This window comes from Solanum verrucosum, unplaced genomic scaffold (assembly GCF_900185275.1).
Source record: "Solanum verrucosum unplaced genomic scaffold, falcon-dt-bn FXZP01000183.1, whole genome shotgun sequence".
NCBI classification, from domain to species: Eukaryota; Viridiplantae; Streptophyta; class Magnoliopsida; order Solanales; family Solanaceae; genus Solanum; species Solanum verrucosum.
In genome coordinates, this window is record NW_026020430.1 from 421849 (window position 1) to 438554 (window position 16706).

The 16706-nt window shown below is 34.3% G+C and overlaps 2 protein-coding genes across 3 annotated transcripts in view; both read left to right on the plus strand.

Moving 5' to 3' along the window:
- The window catches only part of LOC125807988 (ribosome-binding factor PSRP1, chloroplastic), a 207560-nt gene extending 194219 nt beyond the window's left edge, over positions 1 to 13341 (plus strand). For both annotated transcript variants that reach the window (XM_049487749.1, XM_049487747.1), the window contains exons 2-6: positions 9824 to 10142; positions 10885 to 11028; positions 11121 to 11390; positions 12807 to 12915; positions 13003 to 13341. In XM_049487749.1, the coding sequence (XP_049343706.1) occupies positions 9858 to 10142; positions 10885 to 11028; positions 11121 to 11390; positions 12807 to 12915; positions 13003 to 13133 (939 nt within the window). In that variant the 5' untranslated portion in view covers positions 9824 to 9857 and the 3' untranslated portion in view covers positions 13134 to 13341. The remainder of the gene's footprint in view (positions 1 to 9823; positions 10143 to 10884; positions 11029 to 11120; positions 11391 to 12806; positions 12916 to 13002) is intronic.
- An 869-nt stretch (positions 13342 to 14210) lies between these two features.
- On the plus strand, positions 14211 to 16305 carry LOC125807846 (GDSL esterase/lipase At3g27950-like). Its single transcript, XM_049487578.1, has 5 exons — positions 14211 to 14445; positions 14534 to 14725; positions 14808 to 14992; positions 15296 to 15566; positions 16000 to 16305. Exons 1-5 carry the CDS (start codon positions 14217 to 14219, stop codon positions 16254 to 16256), a joined length of 1134 nt encoding a protein of 377 aa, XP_049343535.1. The 5' UTR covers positions 14211 to 14216; the 3' UTR covers positions 16257 to 16305.
- The last annotated feature ends 401 nt before the right edge of the window (positions 16306 to 16706 follow it).

Below are 16706 nucleotides of genomic sequence, written 5' to 3' on the forward strand. Positions count from 1 at the left end.
GGAAGAGTCTTCTGGTGTCTGATACCTTGATGCTTGCAGTATTCGTCAAATGGTCCGTAATATTCACCACCATTATCAGTACGAATACATTTTAGTTTCTTTCCAGTTTCTCTTTCAACTGTAGCCTGAAACTGCTTGAAGACACCAAACACTTGGTCTTTAGTCTTCAAGACATAGACCCAAAGTTTTCTCGAGCAGTCATCAATAAAAGTGACAAAGTAGAGTGCACCACCCAATGTCCTTGTCTTCATTAGACCGCATAAATCAGAGTGCACCAATTCAAGCAACTCTGTCTTTCTTGAATGAGGGTAAGACTTAAAGGAAACTTTATTTTGTTTACCAGCCAAGCAGTGCTCACACTTTTCTAATTTAACACTTCTGAAATTTGACAATAATTTCTTTTTAGCTAGAACATTAAGTCTTTTTTTGCTGATGTGGCTAAGCCTCTTGTGCCATAATGTTGAAGAGTCATCGCTCTCAACCACATTTACCATATTGACACAAGCAGAAGCCGTAGTCCAGTATAGACCACGACGTTTGTTACCACGAGGCACAACCAAGGAACCCTTAATGAGTTTCCATTTTCCATCACCGTTGGTACTAACATATCATTCATCATCCAAACCACCAACAGAAATTAGGTGCAGACGAACATCAGGAGCATGTTTCACATTGTTCAAAACTAGTTTAGTTCCAACACTAGTTTTCAAACAAATTGTACCAATACCAACCACCTTAGAAATAGTCTCATTACCCATACTCAATGTTCCAAAATCACCAGGAGTATAGGAAGAGAAAAAATCATTCATCGATGTCACGTGAGATGCGGCACCAGTGTCCACAACCCAGCTTGACTCATCACAAGCAATATTTATCATATCCGTATCAAGGAAGGTAATAAGATCTTCGGTGGTGACGGTGGCTAGGCAATTTTCATTGCCATCTTCTTTAGTTTCCTCTTTGTTTTTGTTCTCACTCTTCAACTTTCTGCAGAACTTCTTTGTGTGCCCTTTCATGCCACAATGATAACACTCAATATCCTTAAGCCTGCCTCTGGATTTGTTCCTATTTTGTTCTTTATTCTGAGAACCACGAGTTTTGTTTCTTCCCCTAGAGCCAGTTATCAAGACATTCAACGAAGAAGAACCTTGGGATTTTCTTCTCATCTCTTCGTTCAAGAGACTACTCTTGGCGAAATCCATTGAGATCACACCATCAGGAGTAGAATTTGACAATGAAGTTCTAAATGTTTCCCAAGAGTCTGGTAGGGAACCAAGTAGAAGCAAGCCTTGAATTTCTTCATCAAATTTTATGCCCATGGCAGATAATTGGTTTATGAACCCCTGAAAATTATTCAGATGGTCTGTCATCGGAGAAACATTATGATACTTTAAACTCAACATCTGCTATATTAAGAACATTTTGTTGTTACTAGTCTTCCGAGCATACAAACTTTCAAGATGCTCCCATAGGGTTCGAGCACGTGTCTCTCCAGAAATATGGTTCAACACATTATCGTCAACCCATTGCCTAATAAATCCACAAATCTGTCTGTGCAACAGATTTCACTCCTCATCTGTTTTATTATCAGGCTTTACAATGGTAAATACTGGTTGATAAAAATTCTTGACATAAAGTAGATCTTCCATTTTCCCTTTCCAAATGGCATAATTAACACCATTCAAAGTGACCATTCTACTTGTGTTGGCTTCCATCGTTTTTCCCCCAAAAAAAATAGTTATTGCAAACCAAAGTAAATCTTTTTTGATGTGAAAATTCAGTTTGTGCTGCAACCACAGAGCATATTCAGATAAAACCTTGGCTTTGATACCAGTTTGTTGGGAAAAACGCGGACAAACACAAAAATATATATGGTAAAAGTAATGGAAATAAGAAAAGAAAATAATGACACCAAGAATTTTACGTGGAAACCCTCCTAAATAAGGGAAAAACCACGGGCCAAGAGGAGTAACTGATATCACTATAGTAAGGAATTTTACACTGTGTAGTCACGAATACAATACTCAAAGTGACTACTACACACTCAAAAGGAATAACACTCTTTTGATTTTCACCTTACTAAAATATCGCTCACACTCTATTTTTCTTCACAGACTATTTTCTTATATAGTCTATGGAAACCTCACAGCTCTCTAAATATTTTACTCTCTCTGTGAATTGGTGTATCAAATAGGGGCTGAAGAGCTCCTTTTATAGATGCAATTGTATTGCACTATTCAAAAATCAAGCCACCGAAAATTTGCATTGCTGCAAACTTTGTTGACAAAAGAAAAAGGTTTGCAGCTATTGTTGACAAACAAATTTAGCTGCGTTTTCTTTACAACAATTGCAGCAGCAATTGTTGACCCAAAAACTCATGGGTTGGACCCTACAATATTTAATGGTGGGTTCCACATGTAGCTTACAAACTATGCCATTATTATCTTCTTTATTAGCTCCGTAAATACTTTCTCTAACAAATTTCATTATTTTCTCTTCTCATAAATAATATTTTCAAGCTTAAATAAGATCTAAATGAGCCCAAAACAACAACTAGAGAGAATCCAATGTGAAAACTTCCTTAATTGTTAATGATAATGTGAAAATTGCTTACTTCAGTGAATCAAAATGATGGAACTATTTTTTATCACAAAAAAACATATAGAAAAAATCAAAATTTTACAGTCAAATAATCAGTAAAGAGAAAATACCATAAAATATCCACTAAGATAAGACACCCAAAGCTTAGCTAAGTGATTTGCCACAAAGCTACATCCTATATAAACATGAATTTTAATACGGATAAGTGAGAATAGAGACCTATATTAAGAAATCGAGAGATAAATAATATCTTAAGAGATAAAATAATAATTTTTTTGTTAGAAAAAATGATGATAGTCATGGAGCTCTTTTTTGGAGTTTGCAAAGAAAATAACATTATTATATTTTGTTAGCATGTGGGATCCACCGTTACATATAACACCTTCTTTTGATATCTTTTATAGATTTAGGGTAAACGCCTAAAGTGAACGATTTTTGTAATACATTAATGATCATTTCAATCATGTCTGATATATTAAGGATCAAAATAAAGCAACGCATATACATTAAACACCATTTTGATCATTTTCTCATAAATTGACTGAAGTCTCCGCAGCTGATAAGACTGCACCTTCCACTAGGCAACTAGCTAGCTACCTGTTTTTTTTTTTCCATCTAAGCCAGCATTAGAGCATTGATTAGTTTGGATCCCACATTATAAAACCTATTTGGGATGACTGCGCTCTCAACAAAAGTTCGAGACCTTTGATTAAGGATGAAACGATCTCACTACTGCACCACAACACATGTTAGTACTTATAATTGGGTTGATGATGTGCAAATAGTGAAAGAGTTATTTGTTTCAATATGGTTAAAACGAAATTTAAAAAATAAAATAATTTTTTTTAAGTTTTAGTTACAAATTTAAATTATGTCAAATATGTTAAAATATTTTAAAATTTTTACCATCTTTAATATGGTGAAACTAAAAAGTTACTAAAAAAAACATTATTTTTAAACGAGTACAAATAAAATGAAATGATTGAATAGATCAACGGTCATATATAATTCATAATATTATGAATAGCTATCCCCATTTTCTGATTAAAATCAATTTATTATGTAGTACAATATGTTTCTACTCTATTCTCTGGTACTTCATGTCGATATCACGTTCTCTGGGAACTACTATTAATTGTTTAGTAGACAGAGACAGGACGAAGTTAGAATTACCAAGTCGTTTCAACTTAATAATTTTAGTCTAAAGTTATATTTATTTTGTCTATTGAATATGTATAAATTGTTAAATTTAAATTTAAATTTTATTAATTTATAAAAATTAAATTTTAAATTTTGGCTCCGTCCACGTAAAGATGTTTGTTTGCATATCCAAGAAGAGAACATGGTGGCCTAGGAAATCTAATTGTATTTTTTGTAAAAGAAAAAAGTCCATTGTGCAATCAGTGCTAGAGATCTTTTCGTACATGTAGGGTTAAATGAATATATTTTCCATCGATATAACGAACAATAATTAAAGGACGAGATTTTATTTGTATATATGGTGGCTTCCACTTTTCCAATGTCATCATACATCTAATTGAACATTATTCGTCAAAAAATTATACTATGCACATAAAAAACGGAGAAGGACCTAAAATACCCTTCAAGTATTTGAATTGATACAAAATTACCCTTCATCCACTTATCGGCCCTAAAATACCTCTGACGTCCACCTTTCGGCTCAAAAATACCCTTATGTCTAACGGATCATACTCATTAGGTGGATGAAGGGTAATATTGTACCAAATCTCATAGATTAAGGGCATTTTAGGCCCTTTTCCGTTAAAATAATTTGAAATTACTTGATATATAAGCTCACATGATTGACTTGATTTTGAGATTCATAGTAAATTTAAAATTATAAAAAGGTTAGGCATCTACTCTCTACACTCCTCCCTCCCCGGCCCTTCACTTCCCATCTCTTCCATTTTTTTTTTCTATTTGAATCTTACCCACCATTTTTTTTTATTTATGACAAACAAAAGAGAAAAAAAGGAGGAAAATAATGATGCATTCATATAGAAATAATTAGTTCAATAAAAGATGACTTAATTAAGCAAATATGTACAAATATTACATTTTTCTTTTGTGTGTACCCAAAATAAAAAATAAAAAAATAAAAAAAATCATTTCTCTTATCCCCACCCTCATCCCATCATGACAATAATACTAATTAAAAGAATATAAATATGTGAGCTCATTTCAAGTTTGAGTCCTGGATTTCCTAATTAATTAAGAATAAGAGATTACAAAAAGGAATACAAGAGAAAATGAACAAGACATTTGGATAATTGAGAGAAAGTTTTATATTAATGAAAATAATAATTTTTTTAGATGGACAATCAGTCGGGGTAAGTATGAATTTAATTGGAAGCTCATTTATGAGTTGGGTTACATTATAATAAATTCGGGTCGATTTAAAATAAGCCAATAAAAAGATATCATGAAATTAATAATTTTTTCAATATTATTTTCAAGTGTATCGGGTCAAAATATGAATAATAAGTGGTTTTATAGAAAAAATAGAATTTTTAAAAATATCATTGTTATTATTTATTTGAGAAGGTTTAAATTTGGATGACCAATAACATTAAGCAATATAATAAATAAATATTTAATAATTTTACTTTAAGGGAGCTATTGAAAATAAGGGCAAATATGAGTCAAAGGATTAACATCGAGGGTATTTTTGAGCCGAAAGGTGGATGTCAAGGATATTTTAGGGCCGATAGGTGGATAGAGGGTAATTTTGTACCAATTCAAATACTTGAGGGACATTTTAGACCCTTTTCCGTATAAAAAATAGTATGAAGTATTTATATAGGTCAAAACTTATTTGTGATATAGTATATATTAAATTATAATTCATAAAAATATTTCTGACTTTGTCATTGCTCGCGAGGGACATGAGCTAAGTGACTACACTTAATTATTACACTACGCCATTCATCATGGTCTCAAAGAAGAAAAAATTGTAATTTGATGAATTATTTTGAGCAAAATATTTTGTATAACAATTAGGTATGAATATAGAAAGTGATATCTTTTTTAATCTTACTAAACAAAAAATTAAGTTATTTATACAGATTCATAAAATATGAAAAGAAGGATATGCAATTATAGACCGGATGAATATTAACAATTAATGAATCGTTTGATAGCTGATTTAGATGAGTTATGTAAATATTAAATTTTATATGAGTAATATACCAAGAATGTTTGGTTGTTGGTTGGAAGATAAAATAATAAACATGTGTAAAATCGATTTGAAGTTTGGCTTGCAACCACATAACTAATACATGTGTATAAATTACGAGAGAATCTACATAAAATTTCTACATGATTGAAGGTGGATAACTATACATGAATGTCTAATCTCTGCATAACTAATATATATTTGCATAAAATATTATATAAATTCTTTTATAATTAATTTGTGCATTACTAATACCCGCATAATTTTAAGGCCTAACCCATCGGTGACCCCATAAAGTTGGCACAATATTTTACTTAGACGCCTTAACTGAACGATGTTCATTTTAGACACTTCATGTAAGGTTCCGTTGTGTCATTCTGACACTTTTTTTAATATCAGCAAAAATATATAATGTGTGTGTGGTACACTCGCGAATGACGCGTAAAATGACGAATTAAACGATGACATTTGTCATTTGTGCCAAAAGTGATTTTTAATTAATTAATTTTGAGTAAAAATAAAAATTAACCAATAAATTAATGACACGTGACCCAAATATTACAAAATAAGAGAGAAAGGTGAGCGAGAGAGGAGAGAGACGAGTGAGATAGGAGACACGCAAGCGAGAGAGTCAGTGCATCCTATATACATTTGAATCCACTTGAATATTTGAGATACTAGATACATTCTAAAATACATATACATAGGGAAAGAGGTGAGCGAGAGAGAAGATAGACGAGCAACAAAGTCAGTGTATCTCAAATACACACCAAAATCACCGTTCTCCCACCAAATCCTCATACAACCCCCCGTCATCTCCAAATACTAAATCTGCATATAGTAATTTTTTTTCTCTTACAAAATAAATTACGATCACTTTTTCCCTTTTCTTTTGCCTAATACATAGCTTGATAGAGAATGGGAAATTTTTTGTTAGTTCAAAAAATAAAAATTAGCTTAGCTTAATGAAATTTACTCCTTCATTTTGCTAAAACCTTCATTCACAAGGGATGAAATTTAACTTGAACAAAATGGTAGCTGAAAAATGGGGAAGAAGAAGAAAAAATAAATTAATAATTAACTAAAGAACCATTCACGCGCAGGTCAGTAAATGTATCACACTCATTATGCCATGTAAGCAAAAAATATCAAAACGACACAACACAACCCTATATAAAATGTCTAAAATGAACATCGCCTAATTAAGATGTCTAAGTGAAACATGGTGTCAACTTTAGGGGGCTACCGATGAGTTAAGCCTAACTTTAATTACCAACGAAATGCATGGAGACAATATATTAGTGCAGAACGAGATGACAGTTTGTAGGTCCATTGATATAAGGGAAAAGGGACAAATATACCCCCGAACTTTCAAAAATGGTATGTCAATACCCTTCGTCATACTTTTCGTCCATCAAAGCCCTTGCCATCCAATAATCAATACATATTTACCCTTCCCACTAACAGAATACTTATTGTGTACACGTGGCACAATCTCACGCCACTACCCGAATTGACCAATTTTTTAACCCAAATTTCAAAACCCACCCATAACCCATTTAACCCACCCAATTTACCCACAAATAAACTCTCTAAAATCCTAAAGAAAAATGGAAATCCTTATTGAATTCATCAACATGAACCCTGATAGTATCCTTATCAACATTAACATCATTTTTAATCTTCTTCGCATTTTAGTAATCCACATACAGCACCCCCGACCACGGCGGTGAAGGTGGCGGTGAAGGTGGCGGATAAGGATTTCGAGAAGGAGGAGTTAGTAAAGGATAAGAATTTCGAGAAGGGGAGGTGTTGTAGAAGTTGCAGGTAAGGAGTAGGTTGGGTGGGGAGGTGGTGGGGGAAGGGAAGGAAAGGGCGGAGCAATAGAAGAAGACGACAGCGGCAGCAGCGGAGGAGAAGAGTGGTGGAGGTGATGATTTTGATGCCTTTTACTCCATGAAATTTCCATTTTTTCTTCCTTGCAGGAACTAGAGGAACAGTAGTAGAAGAATTTTGAAGAAATCAACCGAAGAATTAGAGAAGAAGAATGATGGAAAATGTGGGACCCAAGTTGTTAAGGGAAAGTGATTAGGAAGTTAAGTTGAAAAAATAATTTCAAAAAATTAAGTTTTACCAAAACAATCCATTAATTAATAGGAGTATTACAATAAAGTTCTTATTACAATCATATTTTTAAAATGCGTGTAAAGTTTAACATAAATAAATAAACTTTAGAATTTTTCTTTAGGATTTCAAAGAGTTTATTTGTGGGTAAATCAGGTGGGGTAAATGGGTTATGGGTGGATTTTGAAATTTGGGTTAAAAAATTGGTCAATTCGGGTTGTGGCGTAGGATTGCGACACGTGTACACAATGAGTGTTCCGTTAGTGGGGTAAATGTGTACTGATTATTGGACGGCAAGGGCTCTAGTGGACGAAAAGTATAACGGAGGGTATTGACATACCATTTTCGAAAGTTTGGGGGTATATTTGTCCCTTTTCCCTTGATATAAAGAGTTGGGCGTCATGAAGATGACGCATGCTAAATGACGTTGATCCACCTTGTGTTACCGACGTCACCTTTGTAAAGTTACCTTTACACATATCCGTGTTGTCAGAATTTTTATTAAGAGATGTCAAAATATCAATACGAAGAAGCCAATAAAAGAGACTGAATATGTATATATACTATATGTACATAAAGATTATTTTTAGTCTAACTATACAGTGTAATTTTCAACGATGAAAACATGTAAATTGAAGCCCTTGAATACATGTGGCTCTGTCATTGATACCAACATACCTAGCACGAGATATTTACACTCAACCTATCTATGTAAGATATGTATCATTTATCATTTAATTTGGTCGATTCATACTTTGATTCTTAGCTAACTCAAGTTAAAATGATCGGTTAGGTGTAAACATTCGAAACGAATAGGTATTTCTTTGATGATTAAGTTCTTCCTACGACCAAATTTAATTGCACAATATTTGCTAGCAGTTTAAGTTCTTTGAAGTACTAAACCTATATAGGCATGTCTACTCCATGTGTCATTAATTTTTATAATCAATATTGATTAGAAACATAAAATGTATAAAAAGTGACCAGCCATGATCGATTAGAGATAGTATTAAAAAGAATTATATTGTTGATATATACAAAATTTTATGAGTAACTAAACTATATTATGTTCATTCATATTTGGGCCCTTAAAAGCAGTCCATCAAACCAAACGAGAAAAGTTACTGGGCTTTTTATTTATATGGATTTTATGGGCCTTGTTTGGGCTCTAGAGAGCATTCTATGGTAAAAGAAGTAGTGGAATATTGAGTGGTATATTCCATAAGCAAATGAACTTTTATGCAACATTATATATAGCTAAATGTTTCTTGCAAATTCTGTGTTTCAATTGCAAAATGAAGGGGGGATACCATTATTTGTCTTCATTTCAACAATTCCATGCCTTTAGACCAACATTTAGGTACTCCCTCTCTTTCTATTTATGTATATTTTGCTTCATCTCACCTTTATTTTTGGTTATTATTATTATAATATATATTCTATTGGTCCCAAAATAAGTATGTTTTAGCTTTGTTTCCATGCCCATTAAAAAAATAATTAATAAATACAAGATATTATTTACTAAATTGCCTCCATTTATTAGTAGATATTTCTTGAAAATTAAACACTATTTTAAAAAATTATATTTTTAAATAAAATGAAAAAATCAACGATGGGCTGGGCATGAATATTATCCATTTCCATATCTCGCGATCAAACCCAGACACGTCAGCTAGGATATATATGAGAAATGTAATTTGACTACAAATTCGGGGACCATTCTTGCAAATAATACAGAGGTCACGTGTCAACCATCATCTCATTTTGGATAACGCATTTCTTTTTCTTCATCTTCTTCAGTCCCCCACTACTGTACCGAGCAACAAAGTAACTGTGATTCTCCTTCAAAATTTCATCAACCTACTTCACAATTTTACTTCTTAGATTGATAATTTGACTCAGAAATCTCTAGCTACTGTTCCTGCAATAGACAACAATGGCGACTCTTTCCCTTTCCCCTTCCGTGGGAACAACTTTTCACTCTCTCCATAGCTACCCAACTGGTTCCTCATCCTACTCTTCTTCTTGTCCCACTACTGCTTCTCCATCTTTGTCACTGACATTGTCATCTAGCAATTCGGGGTTTTTAAATTCAGCTTTCAAGAAGAATGAGATTAATGTTCCAGTGAGGAATAGGGTGACAAAATCCTTTGGGGTTCGGATGTCTTGGGACGGTCCTCTATCTTCCGTTAAACTCATTCTTCAAGGGAAAAACCTTGAGGTTACACTCCTTAGTCCTTACCATATTATTATTTCCCTGCATTTTTTGTTTTATATGCTAAAGTGTACTTCATAGGAACTTGAGTTATCTGAAAAATAGTTAATTGATTTTCAATCTATTCCTCTATCAAATGGTTACTCAACTGCTATTAGGGTAGTTTCCAGCCAAGGTTTATCGGAAACAACCTGTCTATCCTGCAAAAGTAGGAGTAAGGTCTGCCTACATAATAGTACCTTTTAGCTTTTTAGTATCTGATGTCTCTATATCAATCTAATTTTGATAGGATCTAACATTTCTTGGAATCCATGTAGCCTCAGTGAAAAATTGGGCACAATGAAAGAAATATCTATTAAGGTGATATTTCTAGTAGTCCTCTAATTTGTCAGAGAAGAAAATATAGAGAGCTTCTAGTACCTTTATTACTCTTTTCTATTTTGTTTTGCTTAATGTTAGTTTGAGATGAACTTAAATGGAGGGACATGGTCAATGAGGATTTATAAAGCCTAACAAACTTGCTTGTGATTGAGGCATAGTTGTTGTAAAACATATGATGTATAAATTGAGATAAAAAACAATTTAGCTTGTCGGACTCTCGTATTTGGAACCATTAGGAAGTACAATAGTTAGTTCACAATGAAACAACAAGTCTTAGCAGATTGATTGCTCAAATGGATTATTTTTCTGCCTTAAACGTGTTCATGGATGTGAAGAGTGGTGACTTATTGTTGTGGTGCAACTACAGTTAACACCTGCTGTGAAGGACTATGTGGAAGAGAAGTTGGGTAAGGCAGTTCAAAAGCACAGCCATCTAGCCAGGGAAGTGGATGTTAGGCTGTCTGTTCGAGGTGGAGAGCTTGGAAAAGGCCCAAAAATTCGAAGATGTGAAGTGTGCACCAAAAACTTGCAAATTCATTATTTTAGGTTTTGTTATTGTTCTTATTATTCAAAATATACTTGACTGGCATTCCTGAACTATAGGTTACTTTATTTACGAAAAAGCATGGAGTGATTCGTGCAGAGGAAGATGCAGAGTCAATTTATGGAAGTATAGATATGGTATCATCAATTATACAGAGAAAGTTGCGGAAAATTAAGGAGAAGGATTCAGACCATGGTCGCCACATGAAGGGATTCGATAGGCTGAAAGTCAGGGACCCAGAGGTGCTGTTAGTTCAAGAGGATCTTGAAACACTTCCCCAAGAGGAAGAAGTTGAAGATGATGACAAGAGCGATGGCTTTGTTACTGAGGTTGTCTCTGAACTTATATGTTTTGCCAAATATTCTTCTTGCACTCAATTTATTGGTTACTCCAAGTTTGACATGGCCTTTTAGCTTAGACTTGATTGAATTCTTAGCAACAGCAAGGATACATGTTTTTCACTGTGACTAAAGGGCCTTACTGATGCTGGCAATTGATATCTTGCCCAATTAATATTTTTTAACTGAGTAGAATAGCTGAATGAGTTTTGCTAAGGTGTATTCCATTTTTGACGTTGGATGCCATGCTCTTGTCCTATTATCCTTCCCTGATATGTTTAGAGTATTATAGAAGAGAGGTAGTAAGAGACCAGGAAAAAGACATCTAATTGTACATTGATATATAAGATGGTTCTCATTTTTTTGTTTGATGTTTAACGGTGGATCGGAGTAGAATAAGAATCGACTGGTGGAATAACACTTGGGTATCACAATCTAGGATGTTGATAAAAACTTCATTTCCTGTGTCAGTTTTAAAATTTTATTCCAGTCCTTGAATTAGTAAGGATCTTGAACGGAGAAAACTGGTAGGTATTGTGAAGATATGGTATGTTTCGCTTTAATGGGAAAAACTTCTAAATTTTACGTTAAAATGGTTCACCTAGAAAGCATTTGAAATACCATTTAGGAACTAAGATTTGGTGACCTTTATAGCAGTATGAACAGGGTTGGCATATGCCTTAAAACATCCTGATTTCTGATCTTAAGTTATGTGATAGCAGATGCCCCTGCCCATTTTCTCCTGGGGACTCCCCGTTTCATTTGTTGCATTTACCGAACACTGAGGCATGTACATTAGGCTCATCTTTCCAGTTACAGTGTTTATTTAAATTACAGGTGTAATATCTATTCCAGATACAATAAGGTTGTCCTTTATCTATAAGTGTTTTTTTGTATGGAACACCTTTGTCCTTTCTGTTTCTACCATTCCAAATCCTCTCACGACCTATCAAATGCCTGTGTCTTTATTCAGCCCAAACCGAGTAGCCTATGCTGTAGCCAGATATTCATAATCTCTACTTGATATAAATGCCTCGGTGGCTTCTGCACTCACAGCATGCTTTGTCTACCCAAGCATTGAAACGTGCGTCTTCTCTTTTAAGTGAACAAGTTCTTGGCTGTTGAGTGGGTGTAGCACTGTAGATCGTGTTGGACTCTTCCCTTTTATGCTTTAACTGCCTGTTCCAGAATACTGAATGATGCACGAAGTCATTAACAGACATCACCCTCGAAATCCTAGCTTGAGATGTAATGATCTGATCATCAAGATTTACTACATTCGCTTAAATGAGTATAAACAACCATTTGAACGGTTAATAATGTTTTAGATATAGATTTATTGGGTATTTTGCCTAATTTTTCTAGAATTCTATTCTCGAACTCACTTCCGTTCATATTTTATTTCAGGTTGTTCGTAAGAAGTCCTTTGACATGCCACCTTTAAGTGTCAATGAAGCAATTGAACAGCTGGAAAATGTCGACCATGACTTCTACGGTTTCCGGAATGAGGAAACTGGTACTGATAAATATCTTTAAAACTTCATAAACAATTTTCTGAATGCTTCAAGGGTATTTGGGTTTATGATTCTATGCCTTGCTGCAGGTGAGATTAACATTGTTTACAGACGAAAAGAAGGAGGTTATGGACTTATTATTCCAAAGGAAGATGGTAAAACAGAGAAGTTAGAGCCCTTGGAGGTTGAACCAGAGAAAGAACCGTCGATAGCAGAATAAATCGATTTGGTAAAAGAGTTCTTAGTTAGTCACTGAGTACATTTGCTTAGCATTATGTTCACTCCTTGAGAGTCAGAAAAAACAGTTTTATGAATTGAGAACATATTGCCAGAAAAGCTTCCGTATGAAAGTAGATGTTTCTACTGTTCTGTAAAATTTGTAATTATAACTTGAAAAAGGGAATAATGCAACTGAATTTTACATTCTAGTGTGCGCTTTCTTGGATCTTTGCTCATTGTGCTTCTGGTGTAAGGGAGCCAAAACATTTGTATGTTTGCAGCTTATGAAGGTGAAATGTACATCTACATATCATCTATTACGTAGAAACTACGTAATTCACTCTTAATATTGTGTATATATGATGAAGGTAGTCATAGTTTCGGGTTAAATGACATCAACTTTTCTTCGAAGAAAAAAAAAGGAGGAGGATTGCGCGATATCCCCTCGTTTTCAATTTAATGTCAAAATTTCTTCAAATTTGAATGATATTACTAACTGAAAGTTTTTCATTTCCCTCTCCACCTCTCTATTGTTGTAGTAATATATTAACTACTGCACATTTCAGGTTACAATCCTTGATCTAAAAACAAGCCTGAAAAAAGGGGTGCAGTAACATCCTTATGAATATTACATAGTTCATCACATTTGAGAATCATTAATTACATATTTAATGGGATTCATGGAATTATTAACGACAGAATATTGACTGGATAATCTCATCTATGAGGACTTATACATACGTTTCATTATCGTAATTAATCACCATAGTCAACAAAAGAAAACTCTTAATAAATATAAAACGTGTCAAATGCACCCAACACATAAAACGTTACTTGCATATAGTTCAAAATGCCTTTTTTTTAAAGACCATTCATTCATATTAATAGTTGATAGTTATGCCTACTACCGTTAAAAAAAAAAATTACTTTTGGACATTATGTTAAAATTATAAATGTGATGCATGTCTTTCAAGAGATGCAAGAATTCATATTTAAACGGTACAAAGAATTAAGCAAGCTAAGTCTCTTATATAAACTTGAAGATAAAGGAGTTTGTTACAAAATCCAAAAAACCAACTACACAATGGAGAAATTAGTAACATTGTTAGCATTACTATTATACTTTGGATTAGTTTTTGGAGAAATTAGTAACAAGTGTGTGTTTCCAGCAATATATAATTTTGGTGACTCGAATTCGGATACTGGTGGAAAATCAGCAGCATTTCGTCAAGTGCCCCCACCCAATGGGCTGACTTTCTTCGGCAGTCCCATGGGCAGAGTGTGCGATGGTCGTCTAATCCTAGACCTCATAGGTAAAAGTTGTTCGTGTTTGATCAGGAGATCACGAGTTCAAGTTGTGATTGTGTTTTTTTTTTTTTGGTTTTTTTCGTGGTGTTGCAGCGGACAGGTTGGAGTTGCAGTACTTGAGTCCATATTTAGATTCAGTAATGGCAAATTTTAGAAATGGTGCAAATTTTGCAACAGCAGGTTCATCTATACTTCCTGGTGGTTATAGTCCTTTTAGCCTTGAGGTTCAGATTTCTCAGTTTTTACAATTCAAAAAACGGACTATTTTGCTCTCTGATTTATCAAGTGAGTTAACTTCTTCTTGCCTTAATTTTCTACTAATATTTACATTGTATGAGTGTTTATGTTATTGAAATTGTTGATGCAGTTCCAAATAACTCAAAATGGTCTTCCTCCAAAGTCAACATTGCAAATCCACAAGATTTTTCTAAGGCACTGTACACATTTGACATTGGACAGAATGACCTTTCTTATGGTTTTCAACATACCCATGAAGCACAAGTCAGAGCATCCATTCCACTAATCTTAGACAATTTTACTCAAGCAATTCATGTATGTTCTTTCTTTTTAATTAGAGCTCATACACGCAGTTTTCACGAAGGGTGTTCAACTGACCATCCTTCATATATTGGTTTTGGTACTGATACTGTCTGCTTTGAGCCTACAGTCCACCACATCCGTAACATGCGTTACTAAGGCATAAGGCATGCTTTCTTATATACCTAACATCTCCTGTGTTTTGTCCACGTGGGATTTGGCTTAGATGCTACTCATTTGGGAGACAAACATTATCTTTTGATTATTGGGTCTCTTCTTTTTCTTACTAATGTTTGTGTATATACATAATTTGTGCAGCAACTATACTATGAAGGGGCTGTGAATTTCTGGATCCACAATACTGGTCCCATTGGCTGTTTGCCCTACAGTGTGATAGATTATCCATTGAAGCCTCAGGGCTTGGATGGCATTGGGTGCATAGAGAACCAAAACAAGGTGGCTCGTGAGTTTAACGAGCAACTCAAGGACAGGATATTACACTTACGAGCAGAGCTTCCTCGTGCTGCATTTACTTATGTTGACATTTATTCAGCTAAGTATCAACTAATTAGCTCTGCCAAGGAACAAGGTAATTTCTATTGCTTTGTTAATAAACTCTACTACTCTTTGAATGAATGAACCAAACTGTAACCTATGCTAATTTCCTCCTAGAAGTTGCAGTTATAGGGCCTGCTGCACAAAGCATTCCGGTTCATTTAGAGCCTGGGAAAGGGCACGTACCCTAAGGGGTGTAATGTAGGCAATCTACCTTGATGCTTGCATCACTGGTCGAACTTGTGACTTATAGACAGTAAAAATTCTGTTTACACAATCAATGTGTTTTAATCTACAATACCAGTTAGTAACTATTTTCATCAGGTTAACAATTATGAATGTATATCATAGAGATTTACCTTATGCTACCTTATCAGTGAGCTGATTATATAATATCTTTTGCACTATCAGCACATAGAACTTAAACTAATATTGCCAATTATGCTTTGTTTTTGATGGGCAAGCAGGGTTTGGTGACCCATTGAAATTTTGCTGTGGATGGTACAACAATGGTTCTGAAGTTGCATGTGGACAGACAGCTATAGTGAATGGCACAGAGCATGGGAAGGCATGTAGTGATCCCACAAAGTACATTAGCTGGGATGGGATACATTACACAGATGCTGCAAATGTCTGGTTAGCCAAATCAATTCTCAATGGCTCTTTCTCAGACCCTCCAGTTCCTATTGAACAATCTTGCAGTCACTCATCCACCAGAGTTTAACAAGATGTGCTTTGGACCGGCCACGATCATCCTGCAATTTCCAAGATTATTACTGTCATTTACATAGAGCTACATATGTTTTATTTGTCTACCACTGAGATACCAATAAGAACTTTCTCAATCTTATCTTTAATGTATGGTCGTTTTAATATGTCATCTGCTACTCCATGTGCCAGTTGTCATATGGTTTGTTACAAGAAAAATGAGTACATGGGACATGATCTGAAGCTAATCGTTTACTGGTACTGCAACAATTCTTACACTTAAATCTCGAGCAAATGAATAAGTCACACGCCTAATTGCTACCTCCAACTAGCACAAGTATCAGGCAACTCTGTCCACACAAGCTTGGACAGCTCACTCGGTCATTTATAGCAAGATTGTGAAAGAAACTTGAAAACCTTGAAGATCCAACAAGTCCACAGCTTTCTACTTCAACTGATAACACTG

Bases quoted from the DNA above. Each gene is read 5' to 3' on its own strand.
- LOC125807846 (XM_049487578.1), top strand. From the start codon at position 14,217: ATGGAGAAATTAGTAACATTGTTAGCATTACTATTATACTTTGGATTA. The intron at 14,446-14,533 runs GTAAAAGTTGTT...GTGGTGTTGCAG, and splicing joins TCTAATCCTAGACCTCATAG to CGGACAGGTTGGAGTTGCAG. The intron at 14,993-15,295 runs GTATGTTCTTTC...TAATTTGTGCAG, and splicing joins ATTTTACTCAAGCAATTCAT to CAACTATACTATGAAGGGGC.